This window comes from Taeniopygia guttata, chromosome 19 (genome assembly GCF_048771995.1).
Source record: "Taeniopygia guttata chromosome 19, bTaeGut7.mat, whole genome shotgun sequence".
Classification (NCBI taxonomy): Eukaryota; Metazoa; Chordata; class Aves; order Passeriformes; family Estrildidae; genus Taeniopygia; species Taeniopygia guttata.
Window position 1 is genome coordinate 6,027,110 of NC_133044.1, and position 18,195 is coordinate 6,045,304.

At 55.8% G+C, this 18,195-nt stretch overlaps 1 protein-coding gene across 2 annotated transcripts; it reads right to left on the bottom strand.

Annotated features, from left to right (window-relative positions):
* Window positions 1-3,348: 3,348 nt before the first annotated feature.
* Window positions 3,349-16,340, bottom strand: SSC4D (scavenger receptor cysteine rich family member with 4 domains). 2 transcript variants are annotated; one of them, XM_072916787.1, is made up of 12 exons: window positions 15,856-16,340; window positions 13,367-13,534; window positions 10,472-10,507; window positions 9,312-9,617; window positions 8,292-8,363; window positions 7,700-8,014; window positions 6,896-6,976; window positions 6,571-6,648; window positions 5,721-6,032; window positions 5,274-5,351; window positions 4,513-4,840; window positions 3,349-3,621 (listed from the first exon to the last, which is right to left on the bottom strand). In XM_072916787.1, exons 2-11 carry the CDS (start codon window positions 13,485-13,487, stop codon window positions 4,524-4,526), a joined length of 1,716 nt encoding a protein of 571 aa, XP_072772888.1. In that variant the 5' UTR covers window positions 13,488-13,534; window positions 15,856-16,340; the 3' UTR covers window positions 3,349-3,621; window positions 4,513-4,523. The 2 variants fall into 2 exon arrangements, with proteins under 2 accessions (XP_072772888.1, XP_072772889.1); XM_072916788.1 differs by lacking the exon at window positions 15,856-16,340 and having other exon boundaries at window positions 13,367-14,891.
* Window positions 16,341-18,195: the final 1,855 nt, after the last annotated feature.

Consider the following 18,195-nt stretch of genomic DNA (forward strand, 5'->3'; position numbering starts at 1 on the left):
CCTGGATGTTACCGGGAAGTGAGGAGGGTGGGCAGAGGGATTAGAACCCCAGCTGTCCCCTCTGGCTGTCCCCACATCCCCGGGCTCAAGGACACTGCGTGGCAGATCACCACCTCTCTGTGCTGTGCCCTGAGGCCAGGTGTCCCTCCCCTGTCACAGCAGCCCATCCACACTGCCGTGGGGCTGACAGGGCATTGCGGTGGCGGCGTCCCGGAGGATGCAGAGCGGATTAAAACAAACACCCAGCTGGCAGCAGAGCACCCGGGAATAGCCGGGGGCAGCCCCTGGGCCGCGGCATCGCAGAAAATCCCCCCCTGCCAGCGAGGACAGCGAGCTGGCTCAGCAGCCCGCGTGGGGCGGCTCCTGCCAGGGGAGAGACATCAAATTAAATATATAAAGTTAAAAAAAAAAAAGGCAGAGAGAAGGAAATGATGGATGAGAGGATGTGCAGTTTGTCCTGCTGGAAGGAGCCTGCGGGCGCAGGGAAGCTGGCGGTGCCCGCGCATCCCCGGGCACGGCACGGCACGGCGCGGCGTGGGGAGCAGCCGTGCCCGCGGTCCCCCCGCTGCCTTTGCCAGCCGATTAATAGCACCGGTGACTTTGCAGTTCCCAAAATAGCTGCCGGCTCCGGCGGCTGACGTCAGCGGGAGCCGCGGCGGCAGAACCGGCGGAGGCACCGAGCGCTGCCGGTCCCCACCCGCCGAGCGGCCCCCGCTGGGTGACCTTGGCACCCGGGGCCACCTCGCCAGCGAACAGGGCTGGCAGTGCCGCAGGGATGCCGCAGGGAGCTCAGCTCCTCGTTCGGAGGAGGAGGTGCTCCGAGGATGTCCGTGCTCCGCATCCCTGCCATGTGGGTGTTCGCCTTCCCAGCGCCTCTGGCTGTAAGGTGGGGCAGGTTGGCCCGAGGGGGCAAATCTATGTCCCCACGGGTTGAGGAATGCCCCTCCAGCCAGGCTGGGTGCGTCCCTGCAGCTCCCCGAGGGTGTCAAGGGGTGAGGCAGGACCACCCTCCACGTGTCCCCCAAGGAAACTGAGGCAGCACGGAGGGCACAGGGAGCCGGAGAACAAGCCCAAGGTCACCCAGGTGGTGCGGGGAGCAGCAGAGCCAGGGATGCTCCTGGCCCAGGGATGCTCCCGGCCCAGGGCTGCCTCCAGCACTGACTCACCCTGCCCGGATAGCGCCCGGCTCCTCCGGTTACAGGCACAGGGATTGCCTTAACGGGGCACGGCGGTGGCACCCCTGGGACCGGGCACTGACCCACGGGCCCCTCCTGCCGTCCCTGCAGTCTGCAGCCTCCCCCCACAAGCAGGGCATCCTCCAGCACGGCCCAGCCAGAAGCACTGCTTGTACTGGTCTGACACTGGTCCCAGAATGGATTGCCCATCCCTTGCAGCACAGCTGGGGGGATAGAATCACGAGTGTCCCCTCACCTGCCCCAGTTCCCGTGCAGCAGAGTCCTGAACCTCACACCAACCCCCAGCCAGAGGCCAGCTCATTATTCCAGATCGTGGCAAAATAATTAAAGCCTCCTCCATTTCCCCTTGCTCATTTGTGCTCCTTCAGCCTGGATTAATGGGTCTCTTCTCCCAGCACAGACTCATTCCTTATTCCTAATAGCCCATAAATCCCAGCCTCAAAATAACCCCAGCTTTTGCCTGGACCTGCTGAAATATTTATTCTCTCCTCCCTGCTACCCCCCACACCATCCTCTCTCCAGGGATGGGGAGAGGAACTAATCGATGACATCGACCAGTGTGGAGCTGCAGCTGCTCTGGGCGCCGGGAAACAGCTGACGTCGGCAGGAGGATGGGAACTGGGCAGGGGCTCGGCTTATCCCAGCTTATCCCGGCTCCCACAGCCACTGCAGCCTGGCCGTGCTCCCGTGGTGGGATGCTCTCACACCCTTGGCAATTCCTGCAGTGGTACCCAGCTCCAGAGCATCCCCTGTGCTGCTGCTGAGCTCCAGAGCACTCCCTGTGCTGCTGCCCTGCTCCAGAGCATCCCCTGTGCTGCTGCCCTGCTCCAGAGCATCCCCTGTGCTGCTGCTGAGCTCCAGAGCATCCCCTGTGCTGTTACTGAGCTCCAGAGCATTCCCTGTGCTGCTGCTGAGCTCCAGAGCATCCCCTGTGCTGTTACCCAGCTCCAGAGCATCCCCTGTGCTGCTGCCCCTTGCTGCAGAACCAGGGCACCCTCCATGCCCTGTTCCTTGCCCCAGGGCATCCTCCTCTCGCTGGTACTCTGCTCCTGCCCTGCTGCCATTCCCTGCTCCCAGAGGAACAGGAGGTGATGTCCAGCTTGGCTGTGGAGTGTCTGGGGGGATCCCTGTGGATCTCAGCCCATCCCAAGCTGGCTGCAGGAGAAAAGGCTGGAAGAAAGGGAGGCAGCTGCTGCCTTTCCTGGCTGGAAACCCTTTGCTTGCTGGATTGTAGGCTGTGAAAGGGAGAAATTCTGGGATAGCAGGACTTGCTCTTCCCAGTAAAACCAAAACACAGCCCAGCTGTGCCAGCTCAAGGCATAGTCCCCAAGAAAAACAAGGAAAACCCATCCAGCCTTTCTTATTTTCCTCCCTGTGACACCCCAAGAGGCAGCAGCTTCCAGAGCAGCTCCTGGCCACCAGCCCCTCTCTCATCTCCCATAGGCACAAGGACGGGATGGCAAAGCTGGAGGACCCCAGAGCACCCTCTGGCCATCCCCAGCTGGCATGGGCTGCTGGGGACAGCTCTGTCCCCCTCCTGCTCCCAGCAGGACCCAAGCATTGCCCAGCTGTCCTGCAGGCAGGAGGCAAGACGGGAAGTGAGGGGGCAGTGGAGTGTGCAGGAGCTGGGAGCGCAGGGAAAGGAGGATTTGGTTCCCACACCACCTCCCTGCCCTCTCCCAGGCCCTTGTCCAGCTGTGCTGCCACAGCCTGCCTGGAAGATGCTTCCATGCCTCAGTTTCCTCCCTGATGGACATCTGGACTGGGATCAAAGTGCTGAGAAAGCTCTGTCCATGGGGAGTGGAAGAGGAGCCAACAGGAGCCTGACTATGGGGTCAGGGCCATCCCACAGCTCACAGGACTGCCACATCCCACTGGGAACAAACCCAAAGCTGGATCCACCCTCATCCCCTGAGCCTGGTGGGCTTCAGGGTTGTACCCAGAGCTGGGGTGGAGAAAGGTCCAAGCTGAGCTCTCAGCTGGGTGGGAATTAAAGGCTGCTTGAGCATTTTAAGCCAGGGATTTGGGTCAATTTTTGGCACCAAGAACTGAGCTCTCTCCTCCAGGTTTGGGGCTCTTCTCCAGGTGTTTGCTTTTACCCAGGGATTTGAGGGGATGACAGAAAAACAAGTCAGCTCTCAGAGCACTTTCAAAGGGCTTTTATGTATTCACAAAAACAAACCCACACACATATAAGAAAAAAAAAATGGAAAATGAAAAAAAAAACAGCCCAGGAATATGCAGTCTCTTATCAACAAATGAATTGCACAAACAGAGAAGTGAGCTCTGTGCCACTTTATGAGCCCTTCCCCACCCTTGAACCCATCCATGAGAACAGGGAAGTCATTTTCCCAATGTCCCAGTAGGAATCAAGCACTTGGTGGTGAAGGTGACTGGTGCTGCAGGCTGGGTCTCTCCACCTGAGCTGGGAGGAAAACAGCTTTTATACCCCAAAGGCAGGGCACTGGGGAAGGAGCAGGCTGCTGGGTCCCTTCCTTTGCTCTGGGAAGGGATTTGGGGTCTTCCCTATGGTTTTCCATCTGCTTGTGTCCCGTCTGCCAGCTCCCTGCCTGCCCTGGAGCTTTTGGGACAGAGCAGCCAAAGGCAGCACGTCTGTATGGCACAGGATGGAGAAGGATGGGGGGACTGCAGGGTATCCCCATCCCTTCCCACTCCCCAGGAGATTTTTTGGGCATGGACTGGCTGTGCTGAAGCCCCCCAGGAAGGGAAATCTCATCTGAGCTCTCCTAAACCCCACAGTGTTTGCAGAAAGAACAGGTGAAACAGGCACGAGGATTGCAGATGGCGTGAGATCCAACGCCTGCATTTCTGCTGCATGGGAATGGGGGAGGAATTGGTATTTATGATGCCAAAATGGGAAGAAAAAGCTGGTATTGGGATTGCTGAAGGGCTTGCAAAGCAAATTGCAGAACAACAGTAACTCACTGCAGAGCCACTGGAGCATCCTGGTGTGATTTCAGCCTCTTTTTTACATTTTCTGAGTATAATTTAACATCATTTTCACAGCAGAAAATCCATTTTTCTTTCCTCATCTCTTAAAAGAGATGGCTGAAACCAACCAGATTTCACACCAGAAGCATTTTTGTTTTTTCAAGGAGCAGTCTGGGGGTGGGGGGGAGGGTGTTTTTCTTCAGCCACTATTTCAGGAGCTGAGGAGAACCCAGTCCTCACCCAACTCCTCCCATCCTCAGAGCCCAAACATCCACAGGGCCAGTGCAAGGAGAGTGTCCAGACCAGCAGCAAGGGTTCAACCCCTCTCTGTGGCATTGCCACCAGCATCCCTGTCCCCCCTTACCTGCGGGAGGGTCATAGGATGTCACAGACAGCACCGGCATCCTCGGAGTGGTCGCAGTTGTGGACGTCCCAGCGGATGTGGGAGCAGCGCAGCAGCGAGGGCTCGTGGCCCTTGCACTTGAGGTTGTCGAGGAAGATGTAGCCGGTGCCTTGGCCGTAGTGAGCCTCCCCCCAGGCTGCCAGGGCGTGCCCACAGCCCAGCTGCCTGCACACCACCTTGGCATCCCGCAGGTCCCAGGCGTCGTCGCACACCGTGCCCCACTGGGACAGGTAGAACATCTCCACGCGCCCCTCGCAGCGGTGGCTGCCGTTCACCAGGCGCAAGGACCCTGGGGAGGGAAAGGGGTGAGGCAGCCCCTGCCCATGCCCACCCCAGTGCTGTGTTCCCCTCTCCCTGCCTGCCCTGGGGTCAGCCCAGAGCTCCCCCACTGCCTTTGCACAGCCAGGAGTGGGGGTGACCCCTTGCCAGAGCTGGGAGTGACCCTCAGAGCATCGTGGTGGATGTTCAGTTGGAGGAAAAATCACCTCTGTTCCCAGCTCTGCCCAAAGGGTCCATCACCTCCTCTCCCCACCCTGAGGTCCATCAGTCAATGGTCCATCACCTCTGCCTGAACTAGTCTTGGGGATACCAGGAGAGGCTGTGACTTAACAGTGTCACCAGTTTTTCCCCCTCCCATGGGCTGCTCCGGGCACTGCCAGATCTTGTGCCTCTGCTTGAGCCAGGGCTGGCACTGTGTCCCCAGGAGACGCCCCAGTACCTACCCTCCTTGGGACGAGTTGGGGCCAATGTGGTGGTTGTAGCAGTGGCCTCTTGGAAATGGTCTTCAGTGTCATCAGCACCTGGTGCAGTGGAGGAGAGGTGGGAAAAGTGACTCAAGGGACAGGGTCGGGGCAGAGCCCCCCAGCAGTGGTGTGGGATGGCTGCAGGATATGGGGTGGGATGTGCAGCCACTGTGCACAAATGGGGACCAGAGGTGGTGCCACACTTCAGCCCTCACCCCACCATGCACCAACTGCTGCTGCTGTCCCCATGTGCGGGACAAACCCTGGCGTGTGGGGGCTCATTCTTCACCCCCAGCCCCATTTGTGAGACCCCATTTCCCCCAGCCAGCCTGAGCATGACCAAAATCCTCCCTACATCCATTCTCTCATTGACTTTCCCACTGAGCTGGGCTTCAGTGGAGACCCACAGACCCCGTTCTCACAGACCTCGGCAGATGACCCCGGCGTCCTCGTGGTGGCCGCAGTTGTGCTGTCCCCAGCCCAGGTGGAAGCAGTCGGCCAGGCGCGCCTCGCCGCCGCCGCAGCCCACGTTGTCCAGCAGCACGGGCCCGCTGCCGTAGCCGAAGGAGCCGAGCACGGTGGCGGCGAGGGCGCTGCCGCAGCCCAGCTGCCGGCAAACCACCTGGGCGTCGGGGAAGTCCCAGTCGTCGTCGCAGACGGTGCCCCAGGTGCCGCGGTGCCGCACCTCCACCCGCCCGCGGCAGCTCCCGTTCCCGTTCGCCAGCCGCAAGCCGCCACCTGCGTGGCGCGACGCCGAGGGGACCAGGGCTCCACAAGGGGGTCCGGTGGCCCCTGCTGGCCCTCCAAGGGTGTGGGGTGAGCCCTCGGTTTCTGGGGTAACCCCTGGGGATATGGGTGCAGCTCCCTGGGGATGTGGGGCAAACTCGTTTGGGTGTGGGGTGAGTCTCTGGGTTATGGGGGCCAGCTGAGCCCTTGGGTGAGTCCTGGTGATGTGGGTGACACTGGGTACATGGGGTGATCCCCAAGCAGCATGGGGTGAGCACTATCAGCATGAAGCAATCCCTGGAGATGTGGGATGAACCCTTGAGTGTCACGGGGTGAACACCCTGTGAGCATGGAGTAAATCTCGGGGGTGCAGTGTGAGCCCTGGGGATGTGAGGTAATTCCTGGGGCATGGATTGAGCACTTGGAACATGAGGTGACCTTTGGGGACATAGAAGGAGCCCTGGGGGCATGGGGTGAGCTCTGGGGATGTGGAGTGACTCCCCCAGGGATGTGGAGCCCCATGCAGGACTAGCAGCAGCTGCATACTTACTTTCCTGCTCGATGGTCAGGAGCGTGGTGGTGACCACCTCGGTGGCCTGGGAGGGCTGGTCCCTGCTGTCTGTCACTGCTGGGACAAGCATGGGGACATGTGGGCATTGAGGGGTCCAGATCCAGCACCCTCTGCCCCTGTTCAGTTGGTGCCAGTGACCACCAGCACCATGGCTGCCCCCTGGCAAGACCCTGTCATGGGCAGTGTCACCCCTCAAGCATCACCCACGCATGGCAGAGCCCCAGGGGGGCCAGGCTGGGTCACAAAAGGACACAGAGGGCACAGCTGCCCCCCTCAGATGAGTGACTACTCACATCCTACCTACCTGTGGCCGTGGCTGTCAGTGTCTCCTCAGAGTCCAGGGCCACCGAGGTGGTGAATGATGTGATGGTGGATGTGTCCAGTCCTGTGGTGACACAGAGGGACAGAGGTGACACCTGGGAGATTTAGCATCAGGATTCATTACCATTTATGCTTCACTATCCTCTGCCCCTCTGAGCAAGGTCTGGGCGTGATGGTGCCATCAACTCTGTGCCCAGAGGAGGTGCCAGAGGGGATGGGCATGTTTAGGAAGGAAAGGACCAGCCTGAAAAAATCGTCCCTTTTGTCCTACATCATCCCCTTTGTCCATTAATAGCGGGAAAGGGAAAGCACTGGCAACTTACTGCTCCCATCATTAGCCATGATAATGAGGGAATTCAGGGGGATTATTAAGATTATAAACAGTAATCAGTGGAGAATGGCAGGAATACATCATTTCAGGAGGGGAAGGGGAGGCAGGCTGGGCCTGGCACGGTGCCCGGCCCCTGGCAGCCGCTCCCTCCTTCCGGATGCGGGCAGCTTGTTCTCCAGCCAGCAGAGCAGGGAAATGGCAGAGGGAAGTGGCAGCATGGCAGATGCATTTCCCCTGCTAACCACCACCCTGGCTGTGCCCCGGGCTCTTGGCGTGGGGCTGCTACTCCAGAGTACCAGGATGAGGGCGGATAAAGAACAATACTACTCCCACAGCACAGAACCCAGTCCCTGCCCAGCCTTGGGCATCTCAGCATTTCCCTGAGGCTGTTTCTGCTTGGAGAACAGGATGTCCCTGGGTTTTTCCCCACCCTGAGGGCCGTGCCCTGCCTGGTACCTGCACAGATGACCCCAGCATCCTCGTGGTGGCCGCAGTTATGGATGCCCCAGCCGAGGCTGTAGCAGGCAGACAGGAAGGGCTCACTGCCGTCGCAGTTGACGTTGTCCAGGAGGATACGTCCTGTTCCATAGCCAAAATAAGCATTGCTCTTGTAATCCAGGGCTTGCCCACAGCCCAGCTGCTTGCAGACCACGCTGGCATCGCTCAGGCCCCAGTCGTCGTCGCAGACCGTGCCCCAGTTCCCACGGTAGAAGATCTCCACCCGGCCCTGGCAGGTGTCGGGGCCGCTCACCAGGCGGATGCTGCCGTCACCTGGAGGGTGGCAGCGTGAGGTGAGAAGGATGTGGTGGCCCAGACCTTGCTGTGCCAGTAATAGCAAAGGAAATGAGTGAGAAAGAGAAGGAAGGAATGAAGCTTTGGAGCAATGGGGCTTGGGAACTTTGGGAACTTCTGGGATAGGGTGTGGCCATGGCCAGTGATGGGGTTTGGGGGTCTGCACCTCAGGACTGCAGGGTTGTGAGGCTTCAAGAGGGACAGCGGGTGACCGTAGGGGACACTGCCCTCAGGCAGTGATGGCTGAGCAGCTTACTTTCCCCATCCTGTACCGAGGCTGTGAGGGTCCTGGTGGTCGGTCCTTCGCTGACTTGCGTGGGTGAAAACTCTGCAAAGGGAAGCGGAGAGGTGGCACCTGCTGCTTCTCCACCTCAAAGCTGGAGAGATCCCTTCCTCCCCACTGCTCCAAGAGGGTCTGCACCAAACCAGCCCCAGCTGAAAATAGAGGGGTTTGCAGCTGCACCAGAGCTCCCTGCCAATGTCTCCAGCTTCTCTTCTGCCCTCAGACCCAGCTCCCCACCACCTTTCTCACTCCTTCCACCTCTGCTCTCCAACAATGCCATGATTTAGTTTCCTGCTCAATCCACAACCTCTGTTCTCTGGTTGCTGTTGGTACAACCTACCAGCCAACCCAGCATCCCTGCCTTTCCATCCCTCCTTTTCCAAGCCCTGCTTCTGCAGGACGTGGGGATTCACGGAACAGCTGCTCCAGGTCTGCACAGCCTCACTTTCACAGCTCACTGATGCCTGGCTGATGAGCAAACCTTGCACAGCGAGGGAGGAACGTGTGTGGGGTACATAAGGGCCGTCACGGAGCCGTTCCACTTTCACTTGCCAAGTTCAAACACTTTCCGCTGCTTTTCTCACCTTTAGGAACATCTCCTACTGAAAAGCTCAGCAATTTAAAGAAACACAAGTCAAAAGGGGAAAGAGCAGCTGGGCAGCAACTGACTCAGAGGCAGGAGCGTGGGTAGGCATGTGCTCTTTCCCCAGGGATCATGCTGGAGAGGGCGCAAAGTCCTGATCTGGGAGTGACAAGGAACACAAAACAGGCTGGTCACCTTATGGAGCACCAGCCCATGGAGCTGGGAAGTGACCTGGATTGAGGAGAGGGGTGAGAGGAGGATGCAGAGGATATGTGGCTGACCCAGGTCAGAGAGCCAACCTCTGAAATAAGACTCTTGGGCTCTACCAAGGCCCCTGCAATCCCCAAGTCTTGCACTCCACAGGAGTGGGGGCACGCTGTCTTTGCCCCCAAGGAACCCAACCTCGTTACCGTTGCACACAACAGCCACGTCCTCGTAGTGGTAACAGTTGTGGATGCCCCAGCCATGGCTCCAGCACTCGCTCAGGGCTGCCTCCGAGCCCTTGCAGTCCACGTTGTCCAGGAAGATGGGCCCACTGCCCTGGCCGAAGGTCATGGCGGCTGGGAGGGTGATGGCGTGGCCACAGCCCAGCTGGCGACACACCACGTTGGCATCCACGATGTCCCAGTCGTCGTCGCAGACCGTGCCCCAGGAGCCGTTGTAGAGGATCTCCACTCGCCCCTGGCACCGGCTGGGCCCGTTGGCGAGACGGATCTCTGGGAGGATGGGAACAGAGAGGTCCCTCAGCAGGCCATGGGGAGCAAATCTACATCAAACTCCTGCTCCTTAGATAAAATCCTGCCCCTTCTCTGCAGCACAGTGCAGTTGTTGGCTTGGTGCTGCCCACCTGCTGGTGGGACACGGGCTCCCTGTCATCTGCTGGCAGCAGTGGCTGTGGAGACACAGCCCATCTCAGTCCAGGAATGAGATGCACCATCACCAAGGTCAGGCTGGATGGGGCTTTGGACAGCCTGGTCTAGTGGAAGGTGTCCCTGCCCGTGGCAGGGGTGGAATGAGATGGTTTTTAAGGTCCCTTCCAACCCAAACCATTCTGTGGCTCTGTGATGCTCCCATCATCTCACCTGCTAATGGACAAAAACCCAATGGTGAAGGGAAAAGCAGACACGTGGCACCACTTGTTGACTTAGGTGACAAGTGACAATTAGCAAATTCTTATTAGCCTCAAGGAATGCATCCAGAACTGGTCCCACATGGGAGCTGCTGGTATGGAGATGACCTCTCAGGCTGCTGGCAATGGGGAGCAGGCGTGGAAGCGCCCGGGGTCTACCACATCAAGGGAATTATTTATTTGTGTGTGATGCATGGCACAGGGACAGGGACTCAGCAGGAGGTGGGAAAATTCTCCTCTCAGGATAATTAGAGGAATAGGGATAATAAAGAATCTTTATTTTCTTTCTGTAAAAGAAGTTTAGCTTCTTCTTGACACTTTTTGTTCCAAACCAATATCTTTCCTTTTTTAAATTCCCCAAATCCCTTCTTTTACCTAAAAACGCATTTTTCAACTAAAAAAACTTCCTGGACAAAAGTGATTTTCAGAGAAGAATCTCACCTGGGAATGGCAACATCTCGGGCTCAGAGGTGGTGCCTGCAAGGGAGAAAAGGAGGGATCAGCTCTCCTGAGAGAGGAAGAGGTGCAGCTTGGAGAGTGATGGCAGCAGGGATGGGATGGGGGTGGTAGGGACTGGCAGGACCCAGCAGCCCTTGGATCTTTCCCTTTCCTGCAAAGTCCTGGAGTTTGTACGGGGAAAAATGAACACCCTTCCCCAGGTCATCACTTCATCTACTTCACAGGTGGGGAAACTGAGGCAGCATATCAGCGACTGTGACTCTGGTGGGACTGTGAAACACAAGGTGACATGTGTGACCCTAATGAGCCCAATGGCTAGCAGAAGCCACTCCAGGTGGATCCTGTCTTGGGCCAGGTCTTGAGGAGCTTTTTGTCCATCCCTGGCTCCATTGCTGCCTTGCTGTGGGCCCTGGGCAGCTCCTGCATCCTCCTGCCCCATCACCCCCATTGAAAACTTGGGTGGTGAGATGGGAACTAAGAAAATCAATCCTGCCCAGCTTAAGAAACCCACTGGAGATCTCCTGATGGAAGATGCTGCAACCTGTGTGCATTTTAATTGATTTTTTATTTCATTTCCCCAAAATCCACTTTTTGGAAGCTCCATACCTACATGCAAGTACCAACACACCCACTGGTGGGGTGCAGCCACCTTAAGGGGTGAACCCCATCCAGAGGGAGGGAAACCTCCTCCAGAGGGAGGTGAACACTTGAAGGATGCAGGATATGTCCTCATCTCTTGAACTCCCTCTCACTTCTGGGCATTATTTGGGCACAAAATCCCTCTGCTAAGTGATGTGGGATCCTCCCTGGGTCACTGTGGGCTCCAGCTTGTCCAGGAGGTCACAGCAACATGATCATGATGCCCTGGGGGATGGTGGATGGGGATGGGTGCCTGGACCTTGTAGACACCCCAGTCCACAAGCACTTGTCCAATGCTGGAGCCCAGCACAGATCTCCTTGGGCATCTGAAGTCTCCTGGGCTTGATGCTCTGTCTGCACAACCCTCTCCTGTGGGTAACACCTTCCAAAATCCTTACAAACCTAGTGGAAGGTGTCACTGCTCATGGCAGGGGCTTTGGAACGAGATAAATTTTAAAGTCACTTTCCAACCCAAACAATTCCATGATTCTATGATGCCACCATGCTAATTACAGCACCCAAGGGCTGATCAACACCTCTGGTGCCTCTGTGGCCTCTTTTCCTCCCACTGCCTCAGACCAGCCCTGCCTTGCTTCACGCTCAGCCCACCAGCAGTGACGTGAAGGTCAATCCCAGCTGCTCCGGAGGCGGATGTCACCGCCGTGAGAAGCAGTGTGAGCCTGGGGGGACAGAGGAGCAGATGAACCCACCTCCCTTTTCCTTGCTAGGACGTTGCCTGGGAGACCATTAAGTCAGCCAGAAATCAGGGCTGTCAAAGAAAAACCTAGAAGCTCCAGGAGAAAGGAGAATAAGGTAACTGTCTGCCTGTATCCATGACTTAGCAGGGATGCTGGGATGAACATCAGCAGCCAGAGAGCTCCAGCGTGGTCGGTGCTCCTGCCCTGCTCAGCTGGACCAGGCATGGAAAGGGATGCTGTGGTTCCAGCAAGAATTGGGGATTAAACAGGTGAGAACACAGGAGCAGAGAGGCTCTGCAGGAGAGGACAGGGAAGGATACAACAGGGTAGAGGTAATTCAGCTCACCCCTGCACCAAAAATGGGGAGGCACGAGGGTTTCTAGGAAGAGTGTTTGATCCTGGCTTGTATTGATTTTTAACACCTAGTCCGCTCCAGTGCTAAAAAAGCAATGGATAAAAAGGACATTGATAAATATTCATCTCCCTTTAAGTCAAAATCAAAGCTCTAAAATATTCATTTAAGAGCATCCTCCAGCAAAGTCAGGAGAGATCTGAACAGAATATGCCTGGTGTGTCTACAATAATAAGGAACTGTCTTTTTGAGAAGAGACAGAGCCCTCCATGTTTCTCTGATCCAGCTTCACAAAGTCAAAAGCAAAAGGGAAGAGTAAACACCGCTGCTAACCAAAACCACCAAACGAGAGGACAAATGGCCCTTCCTTAGCGACTGATCTGTGCCCATTAAGGAAGAGAACCAGGAGAACCCGGCGATGCAGGGGGCTGTGACAGGGTCCCCACAGCCGGAGTGTGAGCTCGGATGCTGCCACAGCATCCTGAGGGGGAAGGGAAGCACCAGCTGAGGGGGTGGGGAGGTAAAACCCCATTTAACTCAATTAGGATGTCTGACTACGTCTGAATTCCCAGTTTTCCGGCTGGCTGTGCCTTGGCGCGGGTTTGTTGAGGCAGGGACGTGTTCCCCAGCGCCTGGCTGTAATTGCAGGGATAGAGTCACGCTGGGATAACTGCGCTGCCACCGCGCCCGTGTGGACTCGCGTTCCAGAGTGTGAATGGCTTTTCCCGGGTCTATTGAAATGCTTCCCATCCTGGCTGGAACACTGCCTGCCAGGAGTGAGTAGAGACTGTTGTTCTCAGGAGATGGGTGCTCGTTCCACCTGTTTCCTTGGCAGGACTGGTCCCACAGGTCCTGGGGAGCAGCTCCAGGAGCATCCCTTGGCCGTCAGCATCTCCCCATGGGTGCTGCCTGCTGCCTGCTCCCATGGGAGCCCAGACCTGCTCTGTCACCAGTACTGGCAGCTGCCTGCCCCATTCCCCTGCCTGTCTCACGCTGGGCTTGTCATCACAGCCAGGTCACAGTGGGACATAAGAGCTGAACTTGCTCCTTCCATCTCTGTGCACACTCAGCGCTGGAGGGGACACCACAATAATCCCGTGCCTGGAGAAAATCTGCCCACAAATCCGAGAGATGGAGAGGGATCACGGGTGCCTAAAACCCCTCCCACTGCCCCAGGCAGGAGCTCACCGGTGGGGCTGAGGAGGATGAGGAGGATAAGGAGTGTGGCTGGCATCAAGGAGAGAGGCAGCACATCGTTGTCCGGCCTCCTTGTGCCGTGCCGGGTGTCTGGACAGGGACCGAGTGTCATTGCTGCTTGTCAGTCCTGCTGCAGGTGAATTTCCAGAGGTCACTTCCCTGAAACATGCAGACAGCAGTGTTAGTGGTGGTGGCCAGGAGAGCCTGTGGTCACCAAGGGCCTGTGAACGTGCCCCTCCTCAGTATTTCCAGGAGCAGTGACCAGAAGACACATGAAAAGTAATTCCAGCTGGATTCATTAAGAGCAAGCAAATTTTTTTGAGTGGCAAGATGAAGCTGAAGGGCCATATCCTACCAGCGAGGTAAAACTCAGCAACAGGGAATGTCAGCAGAAAATGAGGAGGAGATCCAGTATCTCAAGATTCCATTTCCACCTCATTTACTGCTCAGTGCCGAGGGGTGGATTCCCAGCTCTGTGTCACCTGCAGGCTCTCTGGAGGGGCATGGTGCTGGTCCTGCTGGCCGGGATCCCTCTGGGAGCCCAGAGTGCATCCCCCGGTGCCAGCAGCGGGGCTGGCGGCACCGTGCGCTGGGGGAGCAGTGCCATCGTGAGGATGCTCCCGCACGCCGGCTCCAAAGCTGGGCTGCCAGCCTTAGCTCAGCCGAGCCTAAAATCAGTCCCTCCAGCCCCCACGGGGCACGTCAACTCCTGAAGGGAGCTCCTGAAGGGATGCACAATGACTGCTGCTGCTTCAGGCATCTGCTTGGGGAAGGCCATTGAAATCCAATGTATCAGTGACTAACCCCTCCTTCTCATGGAAACCCCTCATCCAGCCTTTTCCTGCTCCTGGTTGTCCATGTGGCATGAGAAGAGCTCCCAGGTAGGACCATGTGCTGTTGTCCACCCAGCCAAGGCTCCTCCAGACCATGGGCTGGGGCGGCTCCAGAGCCTCCAGACCAAAGCTTGGACTTCGTTGCCTTCACTAGGGAGAGATGATGGTGGACCAAGGGGTTTTCTGTGCACCAGCAAGAAGTGATGGAGGTGCAGGAAGGAGCCGGTGTGGATGAGAGACAGCCCCGTTACATCTCCCTGATCTCTGCTCGACTCCTGCTGACCAAACCTCACCAGCGACAGACAGCTCAGTGATGGGGGCTGAAAACCAATCTACTCGCTGAGGTGGTGGCATTCAATACTCCATTCATCCCTCCTGAAGCAGCGAATAATGTCGCCTTTTGTCCCCACGGGCCCTCCCCTCTCTCCAGGGGGGCAGGGCTGACAGATGGCCCCTCCGCCGCCCTGTCCCGGCCAAACCCCGGCATCGCGTCCTGCCCGCAGGGACATTGTCATCGCCGCTTTTGTGCCGGAGCCAGCGCGTTCCTGCTCCCTCGCAGGGTGGCAGCGAGCATTAACCACTGCGGTGCTGTGCCACGGCTGGCCCCAAAGAGGGAAACCCCAACTTTCCTTCCCCGTCTGTGCTTTTCCAAGTGCTCAGTACTCACCCCAAAGAGGGAAACCCCAACTTTCCTTCTCCATCTGTGCTTTTCCAGCTGCTTCTCAATCCTCACCCCAAAGAGGGAAACCCCAACTTTCCTTCTCCGTCTGTGCTTTTCCAACTGCTCAATCCTCACCCCAAAGAGGGAAACCCCAACTTTCCTTCTCCATCTGTGCTTTTCCAGCTGCTTCTCAATCCTCACCCCAACGCTCAAAATTCAGCTGAAAACTGAGCCCCCCTTCCTTAAACCCGGGGTGTTGGGGTTCTTTCAGAATCCCCACAGATTAAAATCTGCTTTTCAGCCATAATTAGTCATCATGGCACTGTAGCAAAACGCAGCATCCCTTTTAACATCACTCAGAGAAGCTGTGGCTGCCCCATGCCTGGAAGTGTCCAAGGCCAGGTTGGACGGGGTTTGGAGAAAACTGGAATGTCCCTTCCAACCCAAACCATCCTATGATTTTGTGATGATTCTATGATTTAAAGTGTTGCCCAGTGTGGGTTTATGGAAATGCTTTCACCCCGAGGTTTTCAAGCTGACAGGTGTCCTGTGAAGCCAACCCCCACCATGGACCTGATGGAAGAAGCAGCAAATCCTCCATCACCCCCATGCTGCACAAGCACTGACCACCAGGGATGGTACAAAACTCACAGGGGAGGATCAGGGCTTTAACGTGAGGCACAGAAAATCTCTGTTTTCACCCCAAATAAAACATCACAGCAGACACACTGTGCCCAGCCAGCCCTTTGCCCTCAGTGAAAACTCTCTCCTCCTACCTGGACACAGGACTCCACAGGTCCTTTCATACCCCTTTGTACCCCTTGGCCACAGCTGGAGTGAATCCCACTTCTCTGTTTATTACTTCCACTTTTTGACTATTCAAACAACTTCAGGAGAAATCACAGTTTTTCAGCTGCCACACCCTGCCAGATCATTATTTGTAATTACCATCCTGACCTAAAAAAGAGCATCATAAATCCACATACCTGTTTGGTATTTTCTCTCCAGTATAAAGATGGGTGTATCGAATCCCAGAAATATCCGTCCTCTTTTGAAATAAACAAAGGAGCTTGCTAGTTAGTTATAAAACATTCAAAAATAACGATTGAAATTAATATTCCTGGTAAAATGGGATTGGGATAAGGCAGGATTTTTTTTCTTTAGGTGAGATCTTGATTAGTAAATGTTAAAAAAAAATTAAAGGGGGAAGAAAATGGATCTCATCCATCAACGGAACAGCTCCAGCCTGTCATCCCTTCGCAGTTTTGGGGCTGCTGCTGCTGCTGCTGCTGCTGGGTTACAGCAGGATGGCAGCCCTGCAACCCATCCTGGGACAGATCATCCCCAAAGCAAAGGAGAAGGAGAGGGAGCAGGAGAAGGGAGAAGAGGAGGAAGAAGCAGAAAGAGGAGAAGAGAGGGAAGCCCGCTAAGGAGACATGGTGGGGAGGGAATGGCTCGGGTTTCAGGGAGGCAGGCAGGGACACATCCTTAAATTGGGTGCTGGCAGAGCCCGGGTTACGCCTCGAGGGGAAGGAAGAAGCTTTTTCAGAGGATTTGGGCTTTTTAGCTCCTTCCCACCTCCCTCCTCGACTGTCTGAGTGCCCACCTGGAGAGGAAGTCGGCAATAACCATCTGGCTGAAAATACTTCTCTGGGTGCCTGAGGCAGCACTGGGATGCAGCAGGAGGGGATGGTTCTGACCTCCTTCCCTGCTTGGGGGCCTTGGAGACCTGTTCCTTGGGCAAACCGTGGTCTTCCCTGCCTGTTCCTAGGCAAGAAATTACCTTTAGGGGTCCCTTTTCACAGGATTTTTTCCGTCTGACCATTCAAGGCATCTCTGCTGAGGACATTAGAGGAACCTGACCTATCCTTGTGTTCTCAGCCTGTGGTAAGGGATGTCCTGTGGCTGGAAACCTTCCCCATCCACCTCCACCACTTTCTGCTCTATACATTCATGTTGTCTTCTTCTGCTCCTGGCCAGGGCATCTCTTTATTTTAAAAATAATTGTGTATATTTAATAATTTTTAACTATTACAGCCTTTAAACCATTTTAACCATCATTGCAAGTAAAAGCCAGATAATGTGAGACTCTTGGGTCTCAGCAGCCTTGAAGACCACAGAAAAGGAACCACCAAACTTACTGGGTTTCCCAGCCATATGAATTCTTAAGTTCCCTAGCAATTTTAGGAGCCTGGTGTGCTTTTGGCTTTGAACAAGTTGATTTTATGAACCACAGGATTCCTGCCCTCGTTCTCATGGGAGGCAGAATTTGCCTTGTGGCTCTTGCTGCTGGATTTTTCACTTGCTCCTTTGCAAAGCCCAGACATCTAAATGCCCTAAAAAGTCTGGGTTTTTGTATTTTAATTCTGCACAAAGCCAGTTCTGGCGACAACTGTTGCCAACTGCTTCTGCTGTTCCTTTTTTTGCAGGGATTCAGTAATTAGCAATTAGGCAGTTTTATTTCCCAGTAGCAGCAAAGCTCTAATTAACCAGATCATGAGCACAAGTTTCAAAGGTGCCTTTTAAGTCTGTTTTGCCTAAACTTTGACAAACTCCCCACTGTCCTGGCTGTCTGCCAGGGCCCATGGACTGGGAATCATCAGCTCCAGCATCAATCCACATCTAGGTTTGGCAGAGCAGGACCATAATGTGGACATGCAGGGATGAGATGCTCTCCACCCCATCCAGGATTTCTCTGGGCAATGGAGCAGCATCTCAGCCTTTTTCCATGTCTACATCATTCCTGTGTGTGCTTTGAGTGGCTTGGCAGTATCAGGCTGGGGGATTACACTGCTCTGAGGAAAAGAAAACACAGCCAGCCTTATTCAAGGAGCAGCCACAACATAAGAAAGGCTAATTATAAAATTCCACAGGACAGCAAGGCTGTTCTCTTGTGTGCCAGGAGAAAAAGAAGCTCTTTTTGTGCTTCCTGATGGCCTTGCTGCTTAGTCAGGCAGGGACACTCCAGGACACTCCAGAGATGCTCATGGGAGAGAAGCTTCTGGAGGACTCAGGGCCATCCCCACATCCACTCAGCAGCTGCCAGGTGCCATGAGCAGCATGCTTCCTATGGCAGTGGGTGGCATCTCCAGCAGACCCCTTTTCTGGTAGCAGTTTGGCCATGGGTAGAAACTGGGGGAAACAAGTGTGTGGGAATCCAGGGCTTCCCTCTGGCTGCCCTGGCAGGTCTGGGACCCTGGCAGGGGTCAGGAACCCCCCTGTACAGAGCCCCCAGAGACACTGGCTGTGATCTCTGTCCATGGAAAAGAGTTTTCAATCTTACAGGATGAATTACCAGCTCTGAGTGTTTGATATAAGTAATAATT

Bases quoted from the DNA above. Each gene is read 5' to 3' on its own strand.
- SSC4D (XM_072916787.1), bottom strand. From the start codon at position 13,487: ATGACACTCGGTCCCTGTCCAGACACCCGGCACGGCACAAGGAGGCCG. The intron at 9,618-10,471 runs GTGAGATTCTTC...CCATCCTCCCAG, and splicing joins CGAGATGTTGCCATTCCCAG to AGATCCGTCTCGCCAACGGG. The intron at 8,364-9,311 runs GTAACGAGGTTG...TTCCCTTTGCAG, and splicing joins CGTGGCTGTTGTGTGCAACG to AGTTTTCACCCACGCAAGTC.